Raw genomic sequence first — 27,171 nt, 5'->3', positions numbered from 1 at the left:
AAAATTCTCATTTTATTTGCCCTTTTTGGAGGACAGATAAACCAGAAGAAAAATAAAATAAAAAAGAGAAAAAGAAGGGAGAAAAAGTAAGAAAAAAAATTGAAGGTCTGAAATGCCAATTTCCTTTTTGTCTCTTCGTCAGTGTAACCGAGTTTCATCCTCAACTAATTTACTGATGCTTGCTTCCTGCGATTAATTACTTCGTTAATCAAGGCTTCCCAACAGCCAAACTTATGGAGGAAGTTTGGGAAATTTAATGCAGGCAGCGTGGTTACATACTTATGGGTGATAACAATATACATACATACACACACACACACACACATACGTATATATATATATATATATATATAAAATATATATATTATATATATATATATATATATATTAATATATGTAATATAGATATATATATATATAATATATATATATATATATATATATATTTCTTTTTTTAGTATGAGTTCATATGTTACTCTTACCTTGGCGTTACAGGACTCTGACGATGGGTCCGCAATACTCATAAAATAAATTAAAATAGTTATGTACCGTAAATTTCAATTGGAGAATGACTCAGTAGAGAGATACTGAGTCTTAATTAATCACATTTATTTACACTGGATCAGAAGATTAATTTATACAGGACCATTGACACTGGCTCTTGGCAGTTATTGTAAAGGATTCAATGATTAAATAACTGGCTGCCAACAACATAAAACAATCACTAATCAGACTGTTCAATGACATGGAAACTGAAATGATTAGAGTGCTAAAACAATGGGGCACTCAGTATTTCTGGAGGAGTTGATTGTTGGAGACGAACAAATAGTGGAACAGATGTATGATACCCCGGTAATTACAGCCTGTCTGTTAACATGGAGAAAGGACACATTAACACTTAATAAGGATAATATTTGACGGCACAACGGAATTTGCCGAAGGCTTAAGGAATGTGACGTCAATTTATAATAAATTAATGTACTGGTTAACACTAATGATGTATATGACACTGACCAACGTGTCTAGCACACGGTAAATAATGAAATGAAACAGAAAATGAGAATAAGAACAGAGAAAGTGACCGAAAACCTTCTAGTCAAAATTGACCTTCATTCCTGAGTGGAGCAGTTCGTAAATGCACATCAATACATAGATAGCCTCGATCGATATGACTTACAAATATGTACTCAGGGAGGAAGTGAAACATGAGGTCTTTGGTCAGAATAAAGGAGTTTGGGAGAAGCCACGAGCGACGTCCTTCCTGTGTCGTGTTCGGCCCCTGAATGTGCCTCTTACTTCTCTCTGAGCCCATTTATGCCCTCCGAAGCCAACCGGCTTCCAGTGCCTGGGGCATGTCAAGTCAGCGCGCTACTTGTAGGTAAAGTCGTTAGACACTGCTTCTCTGTTCGCTCACGGACAAGCGGTCATTTCGAATAGAGGATCTTCGGAATGTAGAGCATAAAGAGCAGTTTAGGGTGACCTGTAGCGAAAGCATAAGGAGGACTGGAGGAAGGGTGTGTTTGACCACGCGTTGGGGTTTGACCCTGACGAATTGTATTGTTCGCTCAAACAGCAAAACACAAGGGGGAGTGAGGCGCTCTTCCCTCGACTCAGATTAACGTTAATATAGAAAATATTAGCGCGGAGAGAAGTATTTATCAATACTTCTAATATAATTTAAAAATTTTTTAAATTATATATATATATATATATCTATATATATATATATATATAACTAAAAGTATTGATAAATACTTCTCTCCGCGCTGATATTTTCCATATTAACGTATATATGTTTGTATATTTATACATGCAAGCATCTATCAATAAGTCTGAATTTACTTGAGTTTGTAATTCCATTAGCTTTTAATGTCATTTCCCCTCATTTAAAAGAATCTTAAAATGATTTTTTCTGATACCATCAAACCATTACATCTTTCTCTCGTTTTTACTTGTTTTTATAATTGTTTAGTATATTCAAAATGCTTGGAACCACACATCAACTTTCAAGCTATTAAAATACCTTGACCCATGATGACTGCTCTCAAGATACATGGTGCCATATTTTCGAAATGCCTAGAGGCATACTTTCCATCTACCTTTAACTATATTCTTTGGCTACTGGAATCCCGATTTTGAAATATCTGGAATTTACTCTTTAATTTACTCTGTAGTGCCTGGAACCATTTCTCATAAACGCTTAGATTTTAACTAAAGTCCTGATTTGGAAATAATGCTATTGAAGTATCTGGAACAATTCTCTGGCAATACTTGCCTGTAACCATTGTTCATTAAGGTATTAATTTGTAGGTAAAGCTACTCATTTCTACAGGCTACAGTTAATATTTTTCTGGTTGGTTGATTCCATATACATCGGGAATCTCTGTAAGAGAGTTTTTTTTTATGAACAAAGCCAAGTGACTTCAAGCCCAATTCATCATTGCCATTTTTTGTGTCTTTCATCTCTCAGATGTAAAATCACTCTGTCATTGTTTATGATTTATCCATCAACGTGATTAAAGGCACCGATCTCTCTCTCTCTCTCTCTCTCTCTCTCTCTCTCTCTTCCTTTTCAAAGTTTGATACTCAATACCTTTCATGTAATGATTTCCGATCACTCGATATAGTCCGGTTGGAATAGGCATTTACTTGCAATCCATTTAGGAATTTGCACGACCCGGCACCCCGGTAAGACGAACTTATAAACGCCTCCGGGGGAGGGGCTTTATGTGGTCGGGGTTAGGAGGGAGGGGGTAGTGTCAAGGGTCTATGGGAACAGTTGTTCCACGCAGATGTTGCACCGAGAATACCGTGCAAGGTCACCTTTATACGACATTCCCTTCCCTCTTTGCCTCTTGAAGAGGATGACACGCAGAGTATGTGTTCCGCATATAGAATCTTCCCCCTCCCCTTCTTTCCCCCACCATCTAACCCCCTCCCTCCCTGCCCATCTTCCCGAAACATTAGCAATTTCAGGGCACCGGATTTGTCACTCGGTTGAAGTGGATGATCCATCAAAGGGAATGACGATCAAGACACTTTCCTCATATGAGATGAATCTTTTCCAAACTGACCCATCGCCACTATTTGGATTTCGGGGAGTTTTAGCTTTTTCTCTCTCAGTAACAGGCGAGCTTCATGAGCATCAGTTTCATCATCCCCCTTTTCCCCCCTTCCTCTTCATTACCTTTTCCTCCTCCTTTTACCTGAGTGGGAGGAGGAGGAGGAGGAGTAGGAGGAGGAGGAGGAGGGATTAGAATCACCCTCCACATGTGCGTCAGGTCATGTCCCGAACACATTCCATCGATTGACAGGATGCGTTCTCTGCTGCACATGTTATTGGTGGGAGTGCAGACCTGTCTTCCTGATGTAGCCTTAACTGGCAGGCAGTTCGGATGGGTTATGGGTGCATGTCACCCCCTGCCGGGTAGGCAAAGGGAGTTGGGGGTGAATCGTAGGTAGCCGAGGGTATTTTCTCCGTCTCTAAAAGTCCTGGCAGAAATGTAATAACGCGGAGAGAGTTGGACGTGGATTTGTTCAAACGTCTGTCAGTCTCCCGTTGTCACAGATGTCGTGGTCGTGATGCGTTTTGTCATTGTCACCATCCTCATCGTGGTGGAAAACAAATTGAATTCATCCATGTTTTGTCTCGTCGCTATGATGACTCGTTACTTTAAACACCCACTTATTCGCTCGGCTCTCGGGCTTCAGTGTGATCCATTGGCACTTGCCCAAATCAAGGCCAGTAGGGCGGGCTAGTTAAAGTACTTTCGTAGCCCACAATCGGAGAGATCGAGAAAAAGTTAGAGGATTGGTGAAAGGAAATCACGACAGACAAATCAAATTATTGCTATTTAGTTGGTAGGAATTATCTTAAATAAGTTAATCATGGATTAACCTATTTATGCATATCATAGGTGTTACGACCTTATTTACGGCCGTAATTTCAAGGTTTCTTATCTTGATAAACCCAGAATTTGCGGTCAGTAAAAATGTAACACAGCAAATTAGGAACAAAAGAACAAACACCTCAACAAAAGTTATAATATTTATGTATACAAAAGGAAAGGTAATAGTTGGTAAATATAATAGTCTATATGAATACATAAATCAATGGAAAACCAACCTTAAGATCTTTAATATGAATACATAAGATCACGGAAAACCAACCAACCTTAAGATCTTTAATAGATAACCTACAACTAAACTAAACCCTAAACCAAAAAATAGGAAATTTTAAATATTATAACTTCGGGTAGGTACCTTCCAAATCACTGGTCAAATTAAGCCAACCTAAGAAACTAAGTTAGGAAGAAGGAAGCAAGAGAATAAATGGGGAAACTTAATATTATTCCTACCTAACACTTACAAACTAAATTACACTTAAAAATTAACTTAGTAACTAGAATATATATTATTAAGAATAACTATAATGAACCAGAAACTTTCAGTTAATAAATGAAAAAATGAAAATGAATAATCTTATCACTTTAAAATAACGAATAACCACGGGAGGCTTGCCAGAACATCTTATCAGGCCATACAAGGTCCAGAAGACCGCACTGCAAAAAAAAGGGCGTGCAAATCTACAGGCACACAGCGATACACGACCGTCTTCGAGTTCCAAGAACTCACTGACGCTGAAGAATGGGTCATTCTGATCAAACTGCAATGCCTGTAGGCAACCCAAAGGGACCTCTAGGGTGGTAGCCTCCGAGAATCCTGGACGTCAACGGATCTCGCACGCCGCAAACTGCATCGTTCTATGTAGATAGGGGCCAACTCGTTCGGAATCCTTTCGACGAAAGAGGGAATGGTTGGAGAATGCCGCGGGTGACTAAACACCAGCGACCACACACAGGGCAACGAAGGATTAGATAAGCCGTGTTCCAAATCTCCTTACAAAGACGGTAGCAGTGACCTTAAATTCTGTGAAAAAGCGTCAGGCTGTGAGGTGGAAGTTCTTGAACTGAACTGTCACGTATCACCAATCTTACTACCAAGCCTTCCACTCGAGTCAGCCCATAACAGAGAAAAACAACAGTTTTTCTTTGGCGAGATAAAGGAAATCTGAAGAATTATTTAGGATTTTCAAGAACATCAACTGTATGAGGTATCGCCCATTTTCGTGGCTGATCCATTATCAGCTTGTAAATTCCCGTTCCAAGGGCTTTTTCGATCAAAATGCATTTATTTTGAGTATTTACGATGTGAATTAATGTAAATGCCACATCCTGCAGATGATACAGCTACCAGATATTTCAAGGTAAAGATTTATATAACTACTAAAGAAAGATTCTCACCCATTCAGCTAACCATTCAGGACATATTAAAGAAACGTTGTTACAGACTTTGCACAGAGTAAAAGAAATGCAACGTGGCTCTTGACAGAAGTTTTACCCTACAAAGATTTGAAGGAATGGGTTTTGGCCAAATTTTAAATTCATGGTTATGTTGTGTCAGGTTCTGGGTGGCAGGCAGACAGGTTCTTGGCAACACCCAGCCAAGAAGGCAGTAGCAGCATGGATACCTGGTGTCTTCGGCAGTTGAAGGCAGTTGCAGCCTGGTTACTGGATTTGAACAGCATGTGTTGGTTACCTGTTGTTGTCTTCGGCAGCTGTAGGATGTAGTACATCATCAGACAATCACCGTCGAGTCACCAAAACAGCCCATGACTGCTGACAGGAACACATCCGAAAACATACATGACTGCGGCGGAGTCGAAGAGACAACCGGTTGGCTGTCTCACTGGAAACACTCTGCTCCACAGATGACTACATCCTGCAGCTGCCGAAGACAACAACAAGTAACCAATATCTGCTGTTCAAATCCAGTAACCAAGCTGCAACTGTCTTCAACTGCCGAAGACAACAGGTATCCATGCTGCACCTGCCTTTTCGGCTGGGTGTTGCCAAGAACCTGTTTGTCTGCCACCCAGAACCTGACTGACTCTGTTATCACGCCGTGGCATTAAGTAAACTCGTCATCTAGACGAAAACACTGAAGAGAAGGAGAAACAGGGAAACTACCTAACCAGGATCGTTCAAACAAATCGTTCAAACAAAATAGCGACCGAATCTGACACCTTAATCCCACCCCCCCCCCAAAAAAAAAAAAAAAAAAAAAAATAACTTTCCAAAAGAAAAATATTTTCTTACGACATCACGACACTCCTAAAAAGCCATCAATCCCACCAGCGAAAACGGACCCAATCTTGGCCTAATGTCGCCATTTGTCATGAACCATCTATGGTTCCATAGGTTCTTTAAATGAAAATTACGATATGGGACTAATGGCCAGAGGGACCGAGACAAACCACAGAGGAGGATGTGAAACAAAACATCAAAAATACCTTAAATCTAATTTATTACATATATATGTACATACTTACAAGTGAGTACAGGTTCTAGGTGACGAAAAGACACTAAATGATCATTAACATTTAAGACCAAATAAATGAATCATTAATCAATTTACATTACTCAGAACAACAAACATTTATAAATGAAAATAAATGCTTAACAGCAGCAGTCAAAAAGCAATGAACATCCAATTCAAAATGTAAATTTAAACAGCAAATCAATTTCTGAGACATACACTTGCCCCACACCGCTAAATAAAATAAACAATAATTATGCACAATAACTTATTCAATTGATTAAATCAGTAAACCTCAAAAATAGGCAGCATAACATTATCGATGACAAATTACCAAAGCAGCATAAATAAAATCAAATAATAAAATAAGAAAATATACATAATTACGCAGACAGGATAGATAATATCAACAATACCCCAGCGGTAATACAAATACTTTAGGCAGCGCCACACACAAAAATAACAATCTCTTCAGAGACGTCGAGACAGCCTCTGCTGTCAAAGAGGATGTAGTACATCATCAGACAATCACCGTCGAGTCACCAAAACAGCCCATCACTGCTGACAGGAACACATCCGAACATACACATGACTGCGGCGGAGTCGAAGAGACAACCGGTTGGCTGTCTCACTGGAAACACTGCTCCACAGATGACTACATCCTGCAGCTGCCGAAGACAACAACAAGTAACCAATACCTACTGTTCAAATCCAGTAACCAAGCTGCAATTGGCTTCAACTGCCGAAGACAACAGATATCCATGCTGCTACTGCCTTCTCGGCTGGGTGTTGCCAAGATCCTGTTTGTCTGCCACCCAGAACCTGACAGACTGTTATCACACCGTGGCATACTGGCATTAAGTAAATTCGTCATCTACACGAAAAGTCCGAAGAGCAAGAGAAACAGGGAAACTACCTAACCAAACAAACGTTCAAACAAAATAACGACCGAACCTGACAGTTGACAAACACCAGACATTAATTTTCTCTTGTGGCACCAAAGATACGCTGATTGGAAGATCTTTAAGAGGTTGTAGCAAGGTATTTGGGGCTATCACACTCTTCTTCAGTATTCAACAGCTGACAAATTCTCTTATTCTCTCTCGTCTTCTATGTGACTAAATGTTCATTTTTCCAAAATGCACAACCTTAAAAAACCATATACTACTATGCTTATAAGTCATCTGGTTCTACATCCACCAGGATCAATTACGGCACTGCGGCTATGGAGAAAACACGTACGATGGTGTCGACCAGAAAAGAACTGGTTTCTCTACAACTGCATATAAAAAGCTCTGTCTGGAAAGGGATGGGGAGGGTGGCTCCTCCCTCCTCCCTTCCCCCATCACCCTAGTACCCCTGAAAACTTGGTATTAATATTCAGTCGATGTGTTCTGCTGGGTAGAAGACATGGCTTCTTCTTCTATGAAATTGAGATATCTGTTCGTTTCTTTTTCCATAACCTCTCCCACACGCCCGTTATTTTTCATTGTCCTACGCTGACTCGAGCGGTTCTCTTTTTCCTTTCTGTTTGTTTTATGATTCATTATTCCCGCGTATCTATTAATCTTTCCCCTTCCAGGTTCGTTATTTTACTCCATTCTCCATTTGGAATATCTCTGTTCCATCAAGTCGTTATATATTTCTTTTATTTTTTCTCTCTTCCGAAATAACTTCAGTTCAGTCATTGCAGTGTCTTTTATTATCCTCCCTATTTTCTCATTGTTTCTTTGTTCCGTTCTTCTTCTTCTTCTTCTTTTGATCTTTATCGCGGAAGTTTGGTCATCCATCAGCACCTTCGTTCTCGACTCGCAAAGCCCCGGATGTATCAGCTTCCTCCTGATAAGCTCCTCTCTCTCTCTCTCTCTCTCTCTCTCTCTCTCTCTCTCTCTCTCTCTGTGTGCGTGCGTGCGTGTTGTCTGTGTGTGTGTGTGTGTGTGTGTGGTTCATACAACCCTTCTCCTTTAAGAAGACTTTCACTTAGAAAACTTCCAATTGCAAGTTAAATTCATTATTTTCTTTTATTTTTACACTTTTTCTATTTTCCCCAGTAAAAGTTGAAAGGAAATTCCATAAGTGAGGAATTTGTTCAAATCAAAATCTCCCTTTTTCAAAGCTTTGATACTTCTGAATTATTACCTGGAATACTGGATTATTCCAGAAAGCATGTAACCTTAAACTCCAGATCTGTCGAACAATGACTGCCATTTTGCTTTGAAGAAAACACTAATTATTTTAGTATTTGTATTCCAACAACTGAAAGCTGAAAAAACTTTGAAGCTGTCAGATCTCATGAACAAAGACTGCCAATTTGTTTGGAAGAAATCACTAATTACTTCTGTATTTACATTTCAAAACTCGAACAGAAGCTGAGTTTTTATTTTTTATTTTAAATAAATGCTGAAAAAATCATGAAGACGACATGAACCCATTTCTTGACAAAACTGGAACCGCCTTGAGATCATTGAGATGAGCTGGGAAACTCTGGACTTTTAAAACTTGGAAGACTGAAAGCTGGGAAATTTGAATACCGGAAAACTTGACAGGCTGCGATGCTGGAAACGTAAAAGAGTGGAAAACTGAAAAACCTGAAAAAACAGAAACGAATAAAAATGAGCTGTTTAAAAACAGGAATGAACTCAACTGGAAAACTATGACACTAAAACTAAAGACGTAGGAAGGCAGATACCTAGAAAGTATAAGACTAATAGCCAAGGAAACTATAAAACTAATAGCTTTGGAAATTTCGAACTATTACCCAAGAAACTAGAAAATGGATAGCCAAATGTACTAGAAATCTAATAGCCCAGGAAACCAGAAAATTAATAGCTCAGGAAATAAAAAAAACTAATAGACTGGGAAACTAGAAAACTAATGATCCAGAAACAAGAAAACTAAATACATAAGAAACTAGCAGACAAAAATCTAAAGAACTATGAACTAGAAAACTAAGGACCCAGAAGAAACCAAGAAAAACTAAATAACTAATCAAGAAAACTAGTCAAACAAAAATCTAGAAAACTGAACTAGAAAACTTCTCTTACAATAATTTGTATTTCCCAGTAACTCGTCCGAGGCGTCTCTCCCAGTGATAGGCACAGAAATCTTACACCAAAGGATTCCTCTAAGAATGGCCTCCAATCAGACCAATTCCCTGAGCTTTCTGTAAGCGAATACAACCAATTGGTGACTATTCTATGTCGAATGATCCATATCGTTTTGTAGTCTTTTGGAATTTTGTGTTCATGAACTTATTTTATCTTTTTCATTCACAACTGCTTTACACTTACATCCGTTAAAAACTGCCACTTACTAGAGAACATGTGTCCTAGCTAGACATCTGTCGTAGGACATATTTTCAAGGTCTGAAATTTACCAAGAAGGAGCATTTTGAGCAACATCTAATTTAAGAAAAAATTTAAAATCAAATTCAAGAAAAGCTGAATTTACCCTCTTAACAACTGCTTAAGTTTTGACGTCTGGCAAAGCTGACTCGCGCAAGATGTAACTTCTCGTCAGAGCGTCTCTGCAAAATTTGATCTTTTTTCTTCGTAAATCTTTTTAAGTTTCAATTTAGGTGAGAGAAAATCTATTGAAATCTTATCGCTTGACGGGGAACATCTGTCAGGATATGACACTCATTAGCAAACATCTCCCCAAGATTTGAATTTTGCCATTAAAACATCTATCAGGATCTGAACATTTGTGCAGAGAATAACATTTGAAAAAGAAAAAAGTTCTGGAAGATGCGTAAAGAAAAAATCTCAAAATTCAACGTCAAGAGGTAAATATGGCCTAGAAATAGAGATTACTGTCGTGAAAATAAAAGAAATATTTCTCAAGAAGAAGTATTTCGCCCGATTGTGTGTCCTCAAGAGATCCTCTCGTCCCGGCACTTGTGTTTCTGAGGACGGGCTTTGAAGGAAAGATGCCGTGCGGCGTCTCTTAAAGAAACCGAGTTTTTGTTGTAATTGTCACAAAGAATTTCCTTTCCGCATACGAAATAGATATGAAAAATAAGGTTCTTTATGTTATAACAAACGGAGTTCTTCTGTTTTGTTAGATTTGCTGGTCAACAGAACAGCGAGTTAAACAACGTTGCGTTTGACCAGTACGTAGTAGATGTTGATCAACGGTAATTACAAGGCAATAACTTACTCTCTTACTTCCTTAAAGGTCTATTCTTTTGTTTGGAAATACATTTCAATTGTTGAGAAATAAATATTTGCCTAAAAACTTTATATTTTTTCTAATAAAAATACACAAAGTCCTTTCGTCTTCATCCTTTGGTGAATGATATGAATACAACAAGGTGACTTTACCCCTGAGTGAGAGATAAAAAATGTACGTTTTAAGTCAGAATTAAAACTAGACAGAAGACAGCACCTACTTTGTAGACGTTTATAAAGTTTGAACTCACTTTACCCTATGAAGCTTGTGAATTTTTCATAACAGTTTTAAGGAAAACAAAATGGCTTTAGTTATCACTGCTATCACTCTTCACTTATTTGATAATCCTTGGAAGTGTTACCACCAATCTATCCTATTGGTACACACACACATGCATATGCATATATATATATATATATATATATATATATATATATATATATATATATATATATATATATATCCCTTTGGTATTGTGATTGACTCAAATGCCTTTGCAGCCTTTTCACGCTTTATATCAAAAGAACAGACCGAAAAATTCCAAAAGATTATTATCTCTAACAGAACACAGTTCACAAACTCTGGAAAAACCTCTCCCTGGGGATGATTTGTGTGACATGGTCGTGCGTTATGCCTTTGCATCGGCTCTCGCTGGTTCTCTACCACTTTCCCCCCTGGTAACATCATCTCTTTTGAAAATGGATTTATAGGGATGACGACTCCTAAGCCAATCAGTGTCAATCGACGAGGCCAATTTAGACTTTTTCTTTATTTCTTCGTCCTTTTCTCTACTTTCTTTCTTAAGCTCTCTTACTTCCTATTTTAGTAATTTTCTTATTTTCTTTCTAACCATTATGCCGTTCAAGTCTTTCTATACGATTCGAGTTAGGTCGAGGCGTGGTCGATATAATTTTGCGTTGATACGGCTGGTGGATATTCCTCTCGGATGTATTAACAGGAATGTGACACTGATACAGTAGGGTAGGTATGGAGGGGTTCCTCTCGTCTGTGTTACTTCTACACTTACTGTCGGGTAAGGATTTCTATAATATGTATTAAGAGTAAACTTATCATTGGGATAATACGTAGTTTCCTTTCATATATATTACGAATATCTTTACCAATTTTACCATTTGTACACCAGGTAGGGACTCTTGTACCAAGTATACAAATACATTACCAATGGTACAATGGGTAGTGATTCTTGTATTAAGTATCACGGATGAAATGACTAGTGATACAAGATGTAGAGATTCTTGTATTATGTGTTATGTATGATGAACGGACTTACAAAGTCAAAGATATAATTCCACATAAATGTTTGTGTCTATCTGTTGTTGCGTGTTTGCCAGTTAAAGAAAATACGATATTTTTGTCTCTATTTTCTCTATGATAAGTGTTAACTACTCATTTCACTTTCTTTTCCCATGAGTATGTATGTAGATTATTATCTATAGAGTCTGGAGAACATTGCTGGCAGCATCAACACAACTTTTATTTATGCTAGTTGTGTAGACGACTGATTTACTTATTTGTTTATGAATGGCTTATGTAACTGCCACTTCAACTTCCTTTCTATGTAGTGAGTAGTTTGTTGAATCTGGTTTTCCGTGTTTGTCTGCAGTATAATTTTCATTTCGTAAATCTTCGTCGTCATGTGATTGTTGGAAAAGCCTCGTATTAAGTGTATCTTAGTTTAACCAGACCACTGAGCTGATTAACAGCTCTCCTAGGGCTAGTCAGAAGGATTAGATATTTTTACGTGGCTAGGAACCAATTGGTCACCTAGCAACGGGACCTACAATTTTATTGTGGGATCCGAACCACATTGTATCGAGAAATGAATTTCTATCACCAGAAATAAATTCCTCTGCTTCCGCGTTGGCCGAGCCGAGAATCGAACTCCGGACCACCGGATTGGTAGTCGAGCGCGAAATCCACTCGGCCATCGAGGAACAAAGCCTAGTGTTGTAAATGGTCTTTCTTACAGGTAGTTAGGTTGGTAACTGTTGATTCCTTAATTTTTTCAAATTCTGTTTTTTCATCTACTTTAAACATCAATGAATTAAATGAAATATTATAGGGTAGCATTGAGTATACTAAGGCAAGCGAATAGGTTATAAATGAATCAGATGAAATGAAATGAAATGAAATGAAGTATAGTAAAAAAAATGATAAAATGAAATGAAAAACCAAAATACAATAGGAGGAAATAATTGTAAAAGATAAGTTGCTTCCTATAAAGATCAAAGACATCTGAAAAATAAGTCATAAAACAATGTACGAAGAAACGACATATTAAACGTACCAAAATGAGAAAAAGGCAACTTGAAACAAAGCAAAATAATATGAAATAAAAATAAACAAGCCAAGAAAGAATAAAACAGAGAGAACGAGATAAGAGACCCAAGAGAAACTTCTCGCAGACTTGAGATGAGGAAGGACGAAGGCAAACCTTTCCTTTCTTGGCCAACTGTCCCCACACAGGTGATGAGTCCTCCTTTATGTACGCAGAAGGGGACAAATAACTTGCATAGCTTTTCAAGATTCCAATTTTAGTGCAGTTTTTTCTTATCGACTATTCATTTTTTAGATATGGAGTTTTTATATTCAAATACGACTTAAAAACGGAAATACGGTGTTGAAAAGCGAATGATTAATCTGTAATCTTCATGTTTTGTATTTGTTACTCAGTGTGCATTTTACTTCTCCAAAAAATAAAATAGGCGTGGATAGCACCGTAAAGAATATTTTAAAGAAGATTATTATTTTTGGGGTATACGTATATATTCTTATTTCTTCAGTTTCAATATGAGGCAAAATATTCACCTTAGTCTCTTATGAATGTGATATTTCTGTGCTCGTTTCCAAGACTATTGTATATGGTCTTGTATTTCTTGGTCATTATTTTGTCCTTCTACAAACAAAACAATCTTTCTGTTTAAGCTTCCCGTCACATCTTACTAGATAGTTTACAGCAGACTGCTCTCTCCATTTGATTGTCTCAGCTATTTACATAATTATATTACGACGTTCAAGTATGCCATATATTTTCAGTCCTCATTTTCGTATGCATACAGCCATGCGTGCCTGCTCATAATCATGAATATATATATACATAATGGAAAGACGAATTCTTGTACTCAAACATAGGTGCGCCTTATGCATACACCTTAAGCTTATGTATATACGTATTCATGTCTTCCCATACGTAGGTATACGTGTTCAATACATGTTTTATCTTATTCTTGCTGGTGTGATCTTTGCTATGTATATGATGATCAGATCCGGCAGACAGTACTTTAATTTGATGTTTTGTTATTTATATATATATATATATATATATATATATATATATATATATATATATATATATATATCTAAATACACAAATATATACGTGTGTGCGTGTGCTCCGGTATATAATACGCACTCATAAAACTTACACGCACATGTGTATAGATTTGCAGGTATGTTTTGTATTTTGATAAATACATCCACTTCCATTTATGTATGTTTACTCTCTGTAAAGCCAGTTTTTTCCTCACATCAGTGTGTTTTATTCCTTTGTGTTAAAAAGAACTCAGTTTTATCCTCAGATCTCCCTCAGGCCCGATAAGCAAGCGACAAAGGGAAGGTCTTTGTCAGTGTTGAGATGTTAATCTACTGTAGCCGCTCGTAGATTCCTTTTTGGCAGAGTCTCTCCGCCATTTTGACCCATCTCTCTTACCCCTGTAGGCCCACCTAGCAGTAGTACAACTGAAAAGATTTCTCAATGTATCGACCTCTCTCTCTCTCTCTCTATCTCTCCCGCGCTCTGATCGTCTCTCTCTCTCTCTCTCTCTCTCGATGTTTCACCTTTCCCTTGTGGCTTTGCCGATTATCCGATTTCTGTAATCATGGCCTTTTCAAAACAAATCTTTTCTTCCTCTTTTTTTTCCTCACTAGAAGAGGACAAGCGTGAAGAAAAGGACAACAACAAGTGTGACGATCCCTGAGGAAGTAAGTAGGAAGAGAATGAAAGAAAAATAAAAAGAGATGAAATAAAAAAAATACCAAGCAAGTCGTGATCTAAACCCTCTCCTGCTTAGTAGGGTTAAAAACGCAAGGGTTCCGAAGCTTCACTTCCAGTTCCGCCCATGTGAGAGATTTGGTTGTTCACACTGGGGAGGGAGGGGGGTTCATTGACCACAGGAAGCGGAGTGAAGGTTTCGAAGCCCCGGTTCCGGTGACCTAGCAGCCGTGGTCTTGGACTGTAAAACTTGGGAGGGACCATCTTCATGCGCGATGATATTGTTCGTGCTGGTTTGCTTACGTTTTGCTTCTGCTCATAGCATGATCCCGTTAGAGAAATGTTTGTGATTTTAAGATAAGTACTGTTATGTATTTTATTGTTTTGAAGACAGACTTCTCTTGGGCTCATTTTATTGAGATATTCAGATTTAATACTATTCTTTAATAGATAGCGTACCTATCACAGTGCACTGAGTTCGAGTTGTTAGCTATTAATTTTAGTATATATAATACGAGAGATAATTGCACTAACGGGATTCTATCGAACCAAAACCAAAGAAATCTCAGGTCATAATTTTATGTGAAAGGTTGAACGATCTTTTCCAGTAACTGGAAATAGAAAAAATATAGTCGTCATATTTATCATCTTTAAACAAAACCAGAGATTTTCTTTATAATTTCCGTGGCGAGAATAAATATTGATTCAAAATATATTTTCTTCGCCGTCAATGCGACCCCGTTATCATATCTCCAACGCCAGTTGATAGCACACAATCAATCAGTATAGTCCATCACCACCGGAATTCTGCTTCAAGCACCGTGCGATCCACCATCACCACCTTGCTCTTTCTCTCTCTTTCTCCGCCCGTCTCTCTCTCTCTCTCTCTCTCTCTCTCTCTCTCTCTCTCTCTCTCTCTCTCTCTCTCTCTTAGGCTTAAGTGTGTGAATAGCCAGAATGCAACTGTATAAAAATAGTCCCGCCAAAGACCGTTTGATCTCACTGTCAGTCTCACTGCATCATTTGATTGATTTTCACAGATGCACAAACGCGCCTATGCTCCCTTGGCCCTACACCCCAACCCCCATCCAACCACACACCCACCCCTTCTCTGACTCTGTATTTGTCTGTCATTCTGTCTTGATTCATTTTCTTTTGCTCATTCTCTATGTCTTTCCATTTTAGTTCATAATCTTACTTTTCTCTTCTTTTCTGTTTTTTTTTGGTTATGGTAATTATTCTTATTTTTGTTATTTGCTGTTTAATTCCTTCACTCTCCTCTTCCCTGAATGTTATTATTTCTTTTCTCTTCCGGAATTTTAGCATTTCTTCTTGAGCACCTGAAAAACATTTTTCTTCAGAACTCTATAACTTTTGCTTCCTTCTTACGGCATGATGTTCCATAATTTGAGTATCATTACCTTCTCATTTCCCTTGAGTTTATCTGCTCTTGCCTGCACTGGCCTGAGGAATGAAGGGAAAGCACGTATAAGACTTTTGTCTTAGTTTAAAACCCAAAGCTTGACGCATCTGGCTAAGGTGGAATGCATATTAATTAAGAACCGCAGTCTGCTTCTGTGTTTGTGACTTCGTTGTTTTGGAAATGACTGGACTGACTGCCTTCCTTTGGGTGTCCTCTCACCCAGTCGCATGCGTTCTTGTTCGATGGAGGTATTGTTGTGTGTATGTTTGTACGTGTGCGTGTGTATTTAGGGAGATGTTAGTTGCATCTTGTCACTGTGTTCTTCTTTAATTTTTCTTACAGTTCAGAATAGGATTATCTCTTAAGGTTCTCTCTGTCTTTACTTATTCATGAAAGGTTGTACAGTAACTAATATTATTTATAGGACTATTATGATAATCTATTATTTTTTAGGAATTATGATCATCATGGCTCTTATGGATTAGAGTTAAATAATAATAGTGAGTTCACCTAAGATGTTATATTATTTTGACTGTTTATCGAAATGAAATGGAAGGTGCCTAGGCTACAGTGACTGTGTTCGAAAAACAATGTCAGTGCAACATTTGGCAGTAATGTACACAGGCATAAAGGAAATACTATATTTGTTGATGGTAACAATGTAGATTTCTATGAATTTGCATCCAATTTGGGAAAAGCTAACAAACATAAACACGGTCTGTGTGTGAATAAAACAGCAGTGTTTCTAAATCCAATGGTAACATTAATAAAAAAAAGTATATTCAAATATTTCTATCACTGAAAAAGAAAATTGAATATCATGGTAAGTATGGTTGTCTTTCATGTAACTGACAGAAGGCAAAAGACAGTAAGATAAAGAATATCTTGTTGTATTGTATTGAGTTTGTTTTAAAGTTAAGGAGAGACTGTTCTACAGAGAAGAACATGAACATTTTCTAAGAGTATAACACCTGCTTCAGCTGACACAATCCTCTGAGCGTTACGCACCTAAACTTCGAGAGAGAGAGAGCTCCGTGAAGAACTGTTGTTGCTTCTCAGAGATAAATAAGGAGGTGTTGTTTACACTCAAAAAGCCTATTGCTCAAACCTGTCTAAAATATTGCCAATAAGTAGGAAGTGATCATGAAAATAGTGAGATATGGTTTCTAAAACTGTACAAAGAATCAAAAAAAGAAAATATATCTCAGAAGTACTTTAGGGAAATCTTTGTATTTTTAATCTTATTTACACTAATTACGTATAACATAAGAATTGGCTTTTATGATGTTCTCAGTTAATTAGAAGTTAACAAACAGAATGTGATTGGTTTATGCTATTTTATTGTGAACGGATGTAAATGAGTAGTGACTGAAATTAATATTAAGTCAGTGAATAGTAAGTTTGTAATTTTAATGAAATATGGTCAAAGGGTATTTGCGTCAGATGTTAATTATAATGGTTTCCCCTCAATGCTTTAGAGATGACTGATGACAACATATACATTAAGATAATTGCAGTCAGTGACGCTTACAAGCAAAGTTTCATTGCTAGGTGTAAGTCCAGGATTATAAAAGAAAAATGGAAATGTAAACGAAGCTACCAGATTTTTCTTATTATTGTTAATATAATAATATTCCCATGCAAAATAAATAAATAAATAGGAAAATTAATCATATGCACATAATACAATATATATATATATATATAAATATATATATATATATATAATATATATATAACATATATTACATATACATACATACATACATACAACATACATATATGTACATATACATATATATAATATATATATATATATATATATATATATATATATATATATATATATATATATATATATATGCATGTATGTATGTATGTATGTACGAATACACATACAGATAAGTGTATATTTATACATAATGTATTTGTATATATACATATACAATATATATATATATATATATATATATATATATATATATATATATATATATATATATATATATATATATATATATATATTATATACACTGTGACAGAGCAGCACCAATCACTGCCTCGCCAAGATAGAGTGGAGTGTGAGGGTTTGGTGGGGTGAGGGAGCGGTGGGTCCAGGGTGAGAACGCCCTCCTAATCTCTATTAGTGGGGGCGCTCATCGTCTCTGGACGAACGTACCTGTTGCTCCCTCTCCTCAGGTGTTCAACGACAGGTGTGCCAATGGCAGCATCGGTTGCGCGCATAAAAGGCACGAAATATAAGAAAAGACTGATCGCTCTAGGACGTTTCTTCACTCACGCACTCTCAGTGTCTTTGTTTTCTTAGGAAATCTCTCTCTCTCTCTCTTGTTTCTCTTAATTCCTTTACGTATAGGAGAAACCTTATATTTATAAGAAACAACAGTTTTTTTTGTTGGAATTGTAAGAACTTCTGGGAGAGATCCAAGTCAAAATTTGGAAATCATGGGGATTTTATGACACGAAACAACATGAACCAAGAAAGCTTCTGTTTGAGAAAGTGAAAGAACTTTTGCACTGGATTTGGTTGAGAGAAGTTTTTGTATCCCCAGAAATGTCAAAGTTTAGGTAGCATGCATTAATAAAAATGAATGATGTAAATATATTTGCTTAATGGCTTTATGTCTCCATGTCTATGGATATTTATTTCTTTAAATTCTCAGCGATGAAAGAGTATGTGAGCAACATAAGATTAATTATTTGCCATACTATTATTCCTCATTCCATTTGTCTTTACATATTATATGTAAGTACCGTGAATGTGCTTGTAGTTACAAGAGAATGATATTCAACCCACATCAAGGCTTAGGAAATATTTGATTCCTTTTTCCCGGTTTTCTCTGTATTTGTGTTTACGAGGTACTTTCATCGCCTTTAATCAATGTTAAATGTGTATACCTATCTGAGGCTGCTGGCGTCTCTCAACACTACGTAGACTGCAAACGCCTATATATATATATATATATATATATATATATATATATATATATATATATATATATATATATATATATATATATACATATAATATATATATATATATATATATATATATATATATATATATATATATATATATATATATATATATATATATATATATGTGTGTACTAATATATACACCATATTTTATATACATACATGCACGCCACACACACACACACACAATATATATATTATATATATATATATATATATATAGTATTTAGCAGTACATATATACATAGTAAATTACCTGTTTATATTACTTTCATGTTTTCAGTCCCTAAGTCACCTGTTCGCTCAACTTTACCTGTCATTTCAGTTGAATTATGTGATAAATCTCATATAATTAGTGTTTGCTTAATTTCCCTATCTTTGACAGTATGTTCAAATTTCCTTTTTATAAAATGCTAATCTGTCCATCACCGTCATTTTCCTCCCTAATCTCTGTTTCTGGTCCGTCCATCTGTTCCGTTTTCCGCCATTTTGACTCATACGTGTCTCATACAGGTGAAATGCTTTACATTGTGCATGTCTTAGTGACTTCTAAGCAGTTTTAGGAAGATGGCTAAGCTTGTCTTAGATAGATCATAGTAATCTGAATGACAACTTGGTCATGATTTTTAATTTTTAATTTATTATGTCACAACTGCTATGTTCTTAGATCTAGAATATTATGTTTTGAAATATATTATAAAGAAAGATATAGATTGTGGTTTTGAAGGCATTTCAAGTTGGCTTGTGCTGATGGTAAGAAACGCCATCTTGGAATTTTTGTAGGATAGACTATTATACTTTGCTGCCAATTAATTCTGAAATGTTTATTTTTATCACCTGCTGAATATTCTTTTCTGATTCCTTTTAGCTCATGTATTTTATTTGCTGAACTTTGCAGTTGTATAGATTTATTATACTTTGTGTTTTGTATCAATGCTTTGATTTAGTGTTATGAGCATATTAATCTTTAGCCCTTATGCCCTTCTTTTACTCAGAGGTTTAGGCGACAGCCTGTAGTTCCCCAAGTCAAGGTTGAATGCAACAGGGACGTAAGTCAACATTCGGATTTAGTGGTCCAATGGCGCCTCCGTTCATGCAGAGAGCAGCCCTGAAGTCAAATCAAGAATATGGAATAACTTCGATTTTCTTTTAATTTTTTTAGTTTACATGAAAGACATGTTAGTTGTGAATTAGAAATATACTGAATTAACAGTTTAATTCTTTTGTCAAGATCGGATTCAAATGAAGTGTAAAAAAAACGCCAACTTTCTTTTTTTATTCTAATTTAAATTTTATGGCAAATATTGTCTTCAGTGTCTGATTTTTGCAAGGACCAACGGCTTTTGGATTCGTAGAATCCCTTCCCCCCTTTGCCCCTACCTCTCCACCACATCTAAACCCACCTCCCCCCCCAAACCCCACCCACGAGACATGCACTGGATTACCGAAAAATCTGTGGCGGATCTTGGGGTCAAAGTTCACGATTTTATTTGGCAATTTTAGACACCTACCCTCCACCAGCCCACCTCCTGGTTAATGTACAAGGGAATTTGAGTTGCTTCCTCTCTGACCTGTCTATTTTTCTCATTTCTTCTACTTTCCTATCTTGTATGTTTCTACCTTGAGTTTCTCTTTTACCTGATGTCCCCCGTTGGAGTCAGCGTGTGTCCTTTGTAAAACATCCTCAGGCGTAGATATCTGTTTTGTGTCGACTTCTTGCAAGCCAGTGTCTCTTTTCTTTACGTCTGCATGAATAATGTTCGTCCAATGACACCCGCCTCTAGCTGAGCACGCTGTTAGGAAGGTAGTGACTACCAGTAACGGGAAAAAGATTTAGGACAGTTTAGAACGGTGACGATATCAACACCCATAAAAACATTTGAAGGTGTTCAAGTTTTATTTAGCTTTGGATTTTTGTTTTGCTAAAACAAGTCAAACACCAGTAAGTTTATTATATTTAGGAATTAGGGCACTAGGGATTAACTGAGAATTCATTCATTAAAGGATATAAGATAAGTCGAAACTGCGGTAGCTAGGATAATCGTAAATGAAAGGACAGCATAAAATCAACAGGGTTCTCTTAAATGATGACCGTGGAGACTAAAAGTTCTTATGGGAGGGAAAATGAAGTTTAATAACTGAGTTTAGGATATTCATAGCGTGACAGCAGTGGCTCACATAAGAGAGAAAGTTCAAAGCAATAAAGTTTTAGGTAATTTACAATTAGAAAAGAATTATTTTAGGTCATTTGTAATTAAGACAATATTTACTTACACGCGAAAAAAATAAATACAGTTATGACAGTTATAACTATGAAAGTAGTGAATACGGTAAGCATAAAACTCTCAGTAAATGTAATTATAGAGTAATTGAAATTACAACGCCTTTAATTAGTAATCTGAAATAACTTAGGGCAATATATTTTTTATTTTCTTTTTTACCGTCACTGCCATCTAAGATTCAGAAGTAACACAGAATAATGCTGCGCTGTAAACTCCATTCCATAAAAGGGAATATGTCATGCTATATATATATATATATAGATAATATTATAATCTATATATATATATATATATATATAATATATATATATATATATATATACACATAGATTCATCGCCCTTGTTCAGTATATTTAAATTTAAAATTATTATCTCATATGAATACATATCAAATCTACAAATATAACATCATATGCATATATAAGTATTCATACATACATACATACAAACATAAACACGTGTGTGTGTTTACGTCTATCTCTTCCTGTCTGTATATTTGTCTTTTTTTTGGCTGTATATATGCTAATTTTATCATCAATGATCGTAACATTACGATTGCCTTCGTTATTCTATTTGTTTTTACATCTCTCTCTCTCTCTCTCTCTCTCTCTCTCTCTCTCTCTCTCTCGTTTTTCCCTCGTTCCCCAAACCCAATAATAATTAATAATTTTCTTGGAATTTTCAGGTTCTTCATAATGAAAGAATATTCAGAAATAGAGATTTAAAAAAAATGGAATTTTTCAATGAATAAATTTGATTTATTGTAATTTTTCTCTTGATCCGTCACCGATGTATAATTTCTCCCCGATTTTGAAGACTTGTAAAAAATATGTCATCCTGTATTTTTGAATTAGTCTTTTTTTAATGTAGACATTTTTGCTATTTTAAGTAGATTTGTTTTTATGTCTTAGGTAATTTAGAGATTCTTAAATCTTCTTTGTTGTTTTTACTCTTTTAATTTTTGTCTTAGTACAATATATGGCGTAACTTTGTTTAGTCAGATCATTTACTCCTTTGTCTTAGAACAAGAAATAAATCTTTATTTGCCTTTGTTTTTTGTTGTTTTATTTCGTTTTAAATGCTTTTTATTCAAACGTAAGAAACAACAAGTTTTTTTGTGTAAAGTTGTAAGTGTTTTTAGTTGATAGATACAAAAGTAGAAATTGTCGTTTTTCTCCTTCAGATTATTTACATTGAATTTCAGTAGAATCCATCAACCTTATATGAAATTTTATGTCAAATTCTTAGAACAAAAGGTAATTCTCTTACTATGGAAAAAAATTGGTTATGATTATGCATACTGATACATGCAGGCACATGCGCGTGTCACATATTCATACATGTGGGAGTATGTGCATGTAAGAGCAAAAAAATATATATTTCATATGTATGTTAAAAGAAGAGAATCACCAGATTATATTATGTACAATAGAGATATATTGTAATTAGTTATTGGTTATAGTAAAAACATATTATTCTTAATTGCTTTTCCACCGCAAAAAAGCGTTTTCTGATAAAGTCTGAATTCAGTATATAACTCAGACTTGACTCAGTTTTTTCTCTCTTTGCTCTCTATTCTGAGCAAAATATCCATAGAATATTTTCCTTACATATCTTATAATTCTCTCTCTCTCTCTCTCTCTCTCTCTCTCTCTCTCGTCTTTAGATATATATATATATATATATATATATATATATACACATATATATATATAAATATAAATATATATATATATATATATATATATATACTATATATATATATATATAGTATATATATATATATATATAATACCTCATTACATGCCTGTGCTGTCATCTGCTTGAATTGCTAATAGTTCCATATAAAAAGTTGCTTTTGCCAATATCAATTATGGCTTTACCATAGTGTCATTTTTCTTTTATCTCATATACTTTCCCGCCTCTCCCTGATCAGCCTCTGATTTTCTTTCAGTTTATTTCGCTCTCTCTCTCTCTCTCTCTCTCTCTCTCTCTCTCTCTCTCTCTCTCTCTCTCTCTCTTCCCGTGAGTTTTGTATTGTTACCAATTCCATATTCACAATTTAATCTGCTGTGATCTCCGTCATGTTTCCTTTTACGCCATTCCATCAAATTCGTCTTTTTTTCCTAATTTCCATCTTTTACGTAGATCGTTCTCAGTTGATCGAGCTTTCCCTCATTCCCTCAATTACGTTTTTAATATTTCCAGGAAGTCTAATCATATCCCATTTCTTTTCACTCATTTAAAAACCTAAATTTTCATTGGCATATTCTGATTTATCTCACCAACTTTCTTTCCAGCTCTTTAGGATTCTTTTCTAATCTCTCCATTAATGATCGTCAGTAAGAAAATTTAAAAGTGAAAACTATGAACTAAAACGTTTCTCTTTACCTGAATTTGTTCTAAGAATTTGATCTTTCAGCAGTGGACGAAACCATCAAACAGTGCACATCGAATCTGTGAAGAAATTAAACTAAGTCAAAAGAAAAAAAAGTGGACAAAATTATAGAAATGTTTACTTTACTTCTTACAAAGAAAAGACAGATACGCTGTCAACAAAAGACAAAAATTTCTGGAGATCTTGGTGTAGTACTTTGCTGTCTAAATAAAAACCATTGGGATACTAAACCTTAAAAATCTGAGGGTCATACTCGAGATACATATAGAAAAATCTGTTGGAGTGATGATTATCTCAGGGATATGGAAAAAAAACTTTGAGTAGCTGAAAAAAAAAATGTTTGATGAAAAATGCCCTGCCTCAAAATTCTCCACTGGCCTTAGCGAGAATCACTGGTCTCTGACATAATTTTTGTTGTTTCTTGCCACAAATAAAGAGGGTTTAAATAAAATCCAGAGGGAATTGGTAAGAATTTTCGAGTGTACAAAAATGACTAGAGTTATTGATGAAATTAATTTAGTCTTCAAAGAATATCAGGTGGTCTTTAAAAAATATCAGAAAGTAATAAAAAAATCACCGAATGTTTTATATAAATCTCCGGGGTGTTCATAAAAATTTGTCAAGCCTTGATCAAAATCTCTCAGGGAATTGGTGGATAAACTTATATAGAAGTCTTGTTAAAAATCTCTTGTCTTTAGGACTTGTAGAAATAAAAGTCATTGGAAGTCCTGATAAAAATCTCAATTGGTACTGAGAAAAAATCCAGAGACCCTTTATAAAAATATTTGAGTCATTGATAAATATACCAGGTGCTCTAGATAAAATCTCTCAACGTTTTGATAAAAATCCCACCTGGTCTCAGCAAGAGTCCTTATGATTCTAAGCCACTGCCTCAAGGAAAACTGTATATGTGTATTGGATATAGAATATAGTACCCCGTTTGAAAGAAAAAATAATTACAATGTGCCTTAGTTGTAGAAGTGAGTGTTCTAAAATAGTTGTAAAATATCTAAGCACTGTTGTCTCTGAGCGTAACTGCTATGTATCATAATTTGTGGCTTTTGTGTTCGTGTGTAGTAAAAGTAGTGTTACTATTATAATTTTGTGTTGTAGATGATAAATGCATTTGAGCTTTGTGATAAATTTTGTTATTTCAGCAATCCTTCGGGGTTTGATTATGTAATGTAAGATATATCCAATAATAATAATAATAATAATAATAATAATAATAATAATAATAATAATAATAATAATAATAATAATAATAATAATAATAATAAAAATAATAATGATAAACGTGACGATATGAATAATATAAAAAGAGAATAACGACGATAAGGTAATATGAATTATAATGATAATACTTCTATGTTGTATTGATGGAGATTGCTGCTTCAGTTGCATTGATTTTATAGAAATTCTTTTCTATTCTTCTTATTACGGCTTTTTCTATGTTACATAGATTGGCGAGTAACGTGCCCATGGGAGGCATAGGGAAAAGGCAAGATCGATTAATTTGTAAATATTATTTCAAAGTAAGTTAAATCTAGCGTACATTATCCGTAGATTAAGAATATTTTGATTTAATGATATACATAGTCTGAAGGCCGAAGTATCTTCTGGGTTCGGCTAGATATTCACAAGGTTGTAGCTTTGAGTACATTGACGATGGATTTAGGTTCTACCCTATTTATAGTCGAGGGTCAGCAGGGGGTGTCCAGTGAGCTGAATTTTCATTGGCCGGGCGCCCCCCCCCTGCCCACCCCCGACTATAAATAGGGTAGAACCTAAATCCATCGTCAGTGTACTCAAAGCTACAACCTTGTGAATATCTGGCTGAACCCAGAAGATACGTCGGCCTTCAGGCTATGTATACCATCAAATTAGAACTGTATTCACCTACGGATAATGTACGCTAGATTTAACTTACTTTGAAATATTATTTACAAATTAATCGATCTTGCCTTTTCCCTATGCCTCCCATGGGCACGTTACTCGCCAATCTATGTAACATCGAAAAAGCCGTAATAAGAATAGAAAAGAAATTCTATAAAATCAATGCAGTTGAATCAGCAATCTTCTTCAATAGAACATGCTTTAAAGATGATCTACCTAAATACATCGATAATACTTCTACTAATGATTATGATAATATTAGCATAATGCTAACGATAAAAATAAGTAATGTAGGGTATACTGTCAGCAACACTGATAATGATGAAAATGATAATAATAATACAATTAATAAATATCCTGATGTTATTGATAGTGATTTTTCAAGATAAATAATGATATGATAATGATAAAAATCATTGTACAAGAATAACTATACTGAAATTAAACCTTCTTATGATGATAATACACCACATTTAAATTAGAAATACATTAACTCCATTACTTGAATAGAAACAGGAATATGGAGAATAATTCCTTTATGTGAATCCATGAAAACACCCAATGCTTGAAGATATTTCGAAAACAGATTTTATTATTTAAATAATGATACAATCGCCAAGAAATAGGTAAGGCCAGACTGTATTGGATTAATACTTAAAGTAATGTGAGCAACATTTGATTGGTTTAATGCCTTATAATACTGCAAATAACAGATTGTACTATTGCAATCCTTAAACACTCTTGGTGAAACATTTGTGAATTTTTATCTCGAAACTACACTTTAAGAGATACTTTAACGCTTTAAACTCCGAAGTAGTGTTAAGGACATATAACTCATTTAATCACCAGAAATTCTGCTGAAAGCAGGTTTTATTATTCTAGTCCCAAACTTTACTGTTAAGGTCTGATTTGAAGGATCTAATCCCCAAAATTATCTTTAAGGACAGAGTTTAGCAATATGCTCCCTGAAGTACAGTTAAGGACTGACTATTTCATGCTATGCCTGCAATACTGTTAAGGATAGGCTTTAACGAACTAATCCCTAAGTTACAGTTAAGGCGATTTGATTAAGTTATGACCAAAAGTTTTCAATAGAGACTCTACAGATTTTATTGACTTTACCTTTAAACTAGTTATAAGTGAGTAGTTTATCGGTTTAATCTCTAGATTTTCCTTAAGGATAGGTTCTACTATGATTTGATCCCAGTGGTACAATTCACGAAATATCTTCATGTACCATTCCCTCCAAGTACATTTAAGGCAGACTTTTTCAATTTTGCCTCTAGAGCACCATTAACGGAACTCTCCACCCCAAAAGTACTGTTAAGGACATACTTTGTGTTCTAACCGCAGAGACCGTCAACGAAAAATTTCACTCATTTATTGTCTGAATTAATGTCAGTGTGAGATGATTCATTTATGACGACAATTTTCAGAAAGCATTTCTCCTTTAACTAGCTCTAAATTCGCTGCTGGGGAAAGGCCCAGTGAAATGTCTGAACAGACCAGCAAGAAAAGCACATTCCTTTAAAGTCTTGAAAAATCAATTGTTCTTCCAAAACGCTTCAGTAGGAGTCATCTGTAAACCCCACAAAATAGTGTTAAGGATTGACGT

The 27,171-nt window shown here is 35.3% G+C and overlaps 1 protein-coding gene across 6 annotated transcripts in view; it reads left to right on the top strand.

The window, feature by feature from the left end:
- Window positions 1-27,171, top strand: part of LOC135224491 (sodium-dependent neutral amino acid transporter B(0)AT3-like) — a 194,512-nt gene that overhangs the window by 70,628 nt on the left and 96,713 nt on the right. For 3 of the 6 annotated variants that reach the window (XM_064263497.1, XM_064263495.1, XM_064263496.1), the window contains 2 exons: window positions 14,497-14,550; window positions 19,976-20,029. The exons of 1 other annotated variant lie outside the window; for it this stretch is intronic. In XM_064263497.1, the coding sequence (XP_064119567.1) occupies window positions 14,497-14,550; window positions 19,976-20,029 (108 nt within the window). The remainder of the gene's footprint in view (window positions 1-14,496; window positions 14,551-19,975; window positions 20,030-27,171) is intronic. 2 more of the 6 variants (XM_064263499.1, XM_064263498.1) reach the window with 2 other exon arrangements.

This window comes from Macrobrachium nipponense, chromosome 12, assembly GCF_015104395.2.
Source record: "Macrobrachium nipponense isolate FS-2020 chromosome 12, ASM1510439v2, whole genome shotgun sequence".
Taxonomy (NCBI): domain Eukaryota; kingdom Metazoa; phylum Arthropoda; class Malacostraca; order Decapoda; family Palaemonidae; genus Macrobrachium; species Macrobrachium nipponense.
The sequence above is the reverse complement of the archived record's forward strand: the minus strand, read 5'-3'. Positions and strand labels throughout refer to the sequence as shown.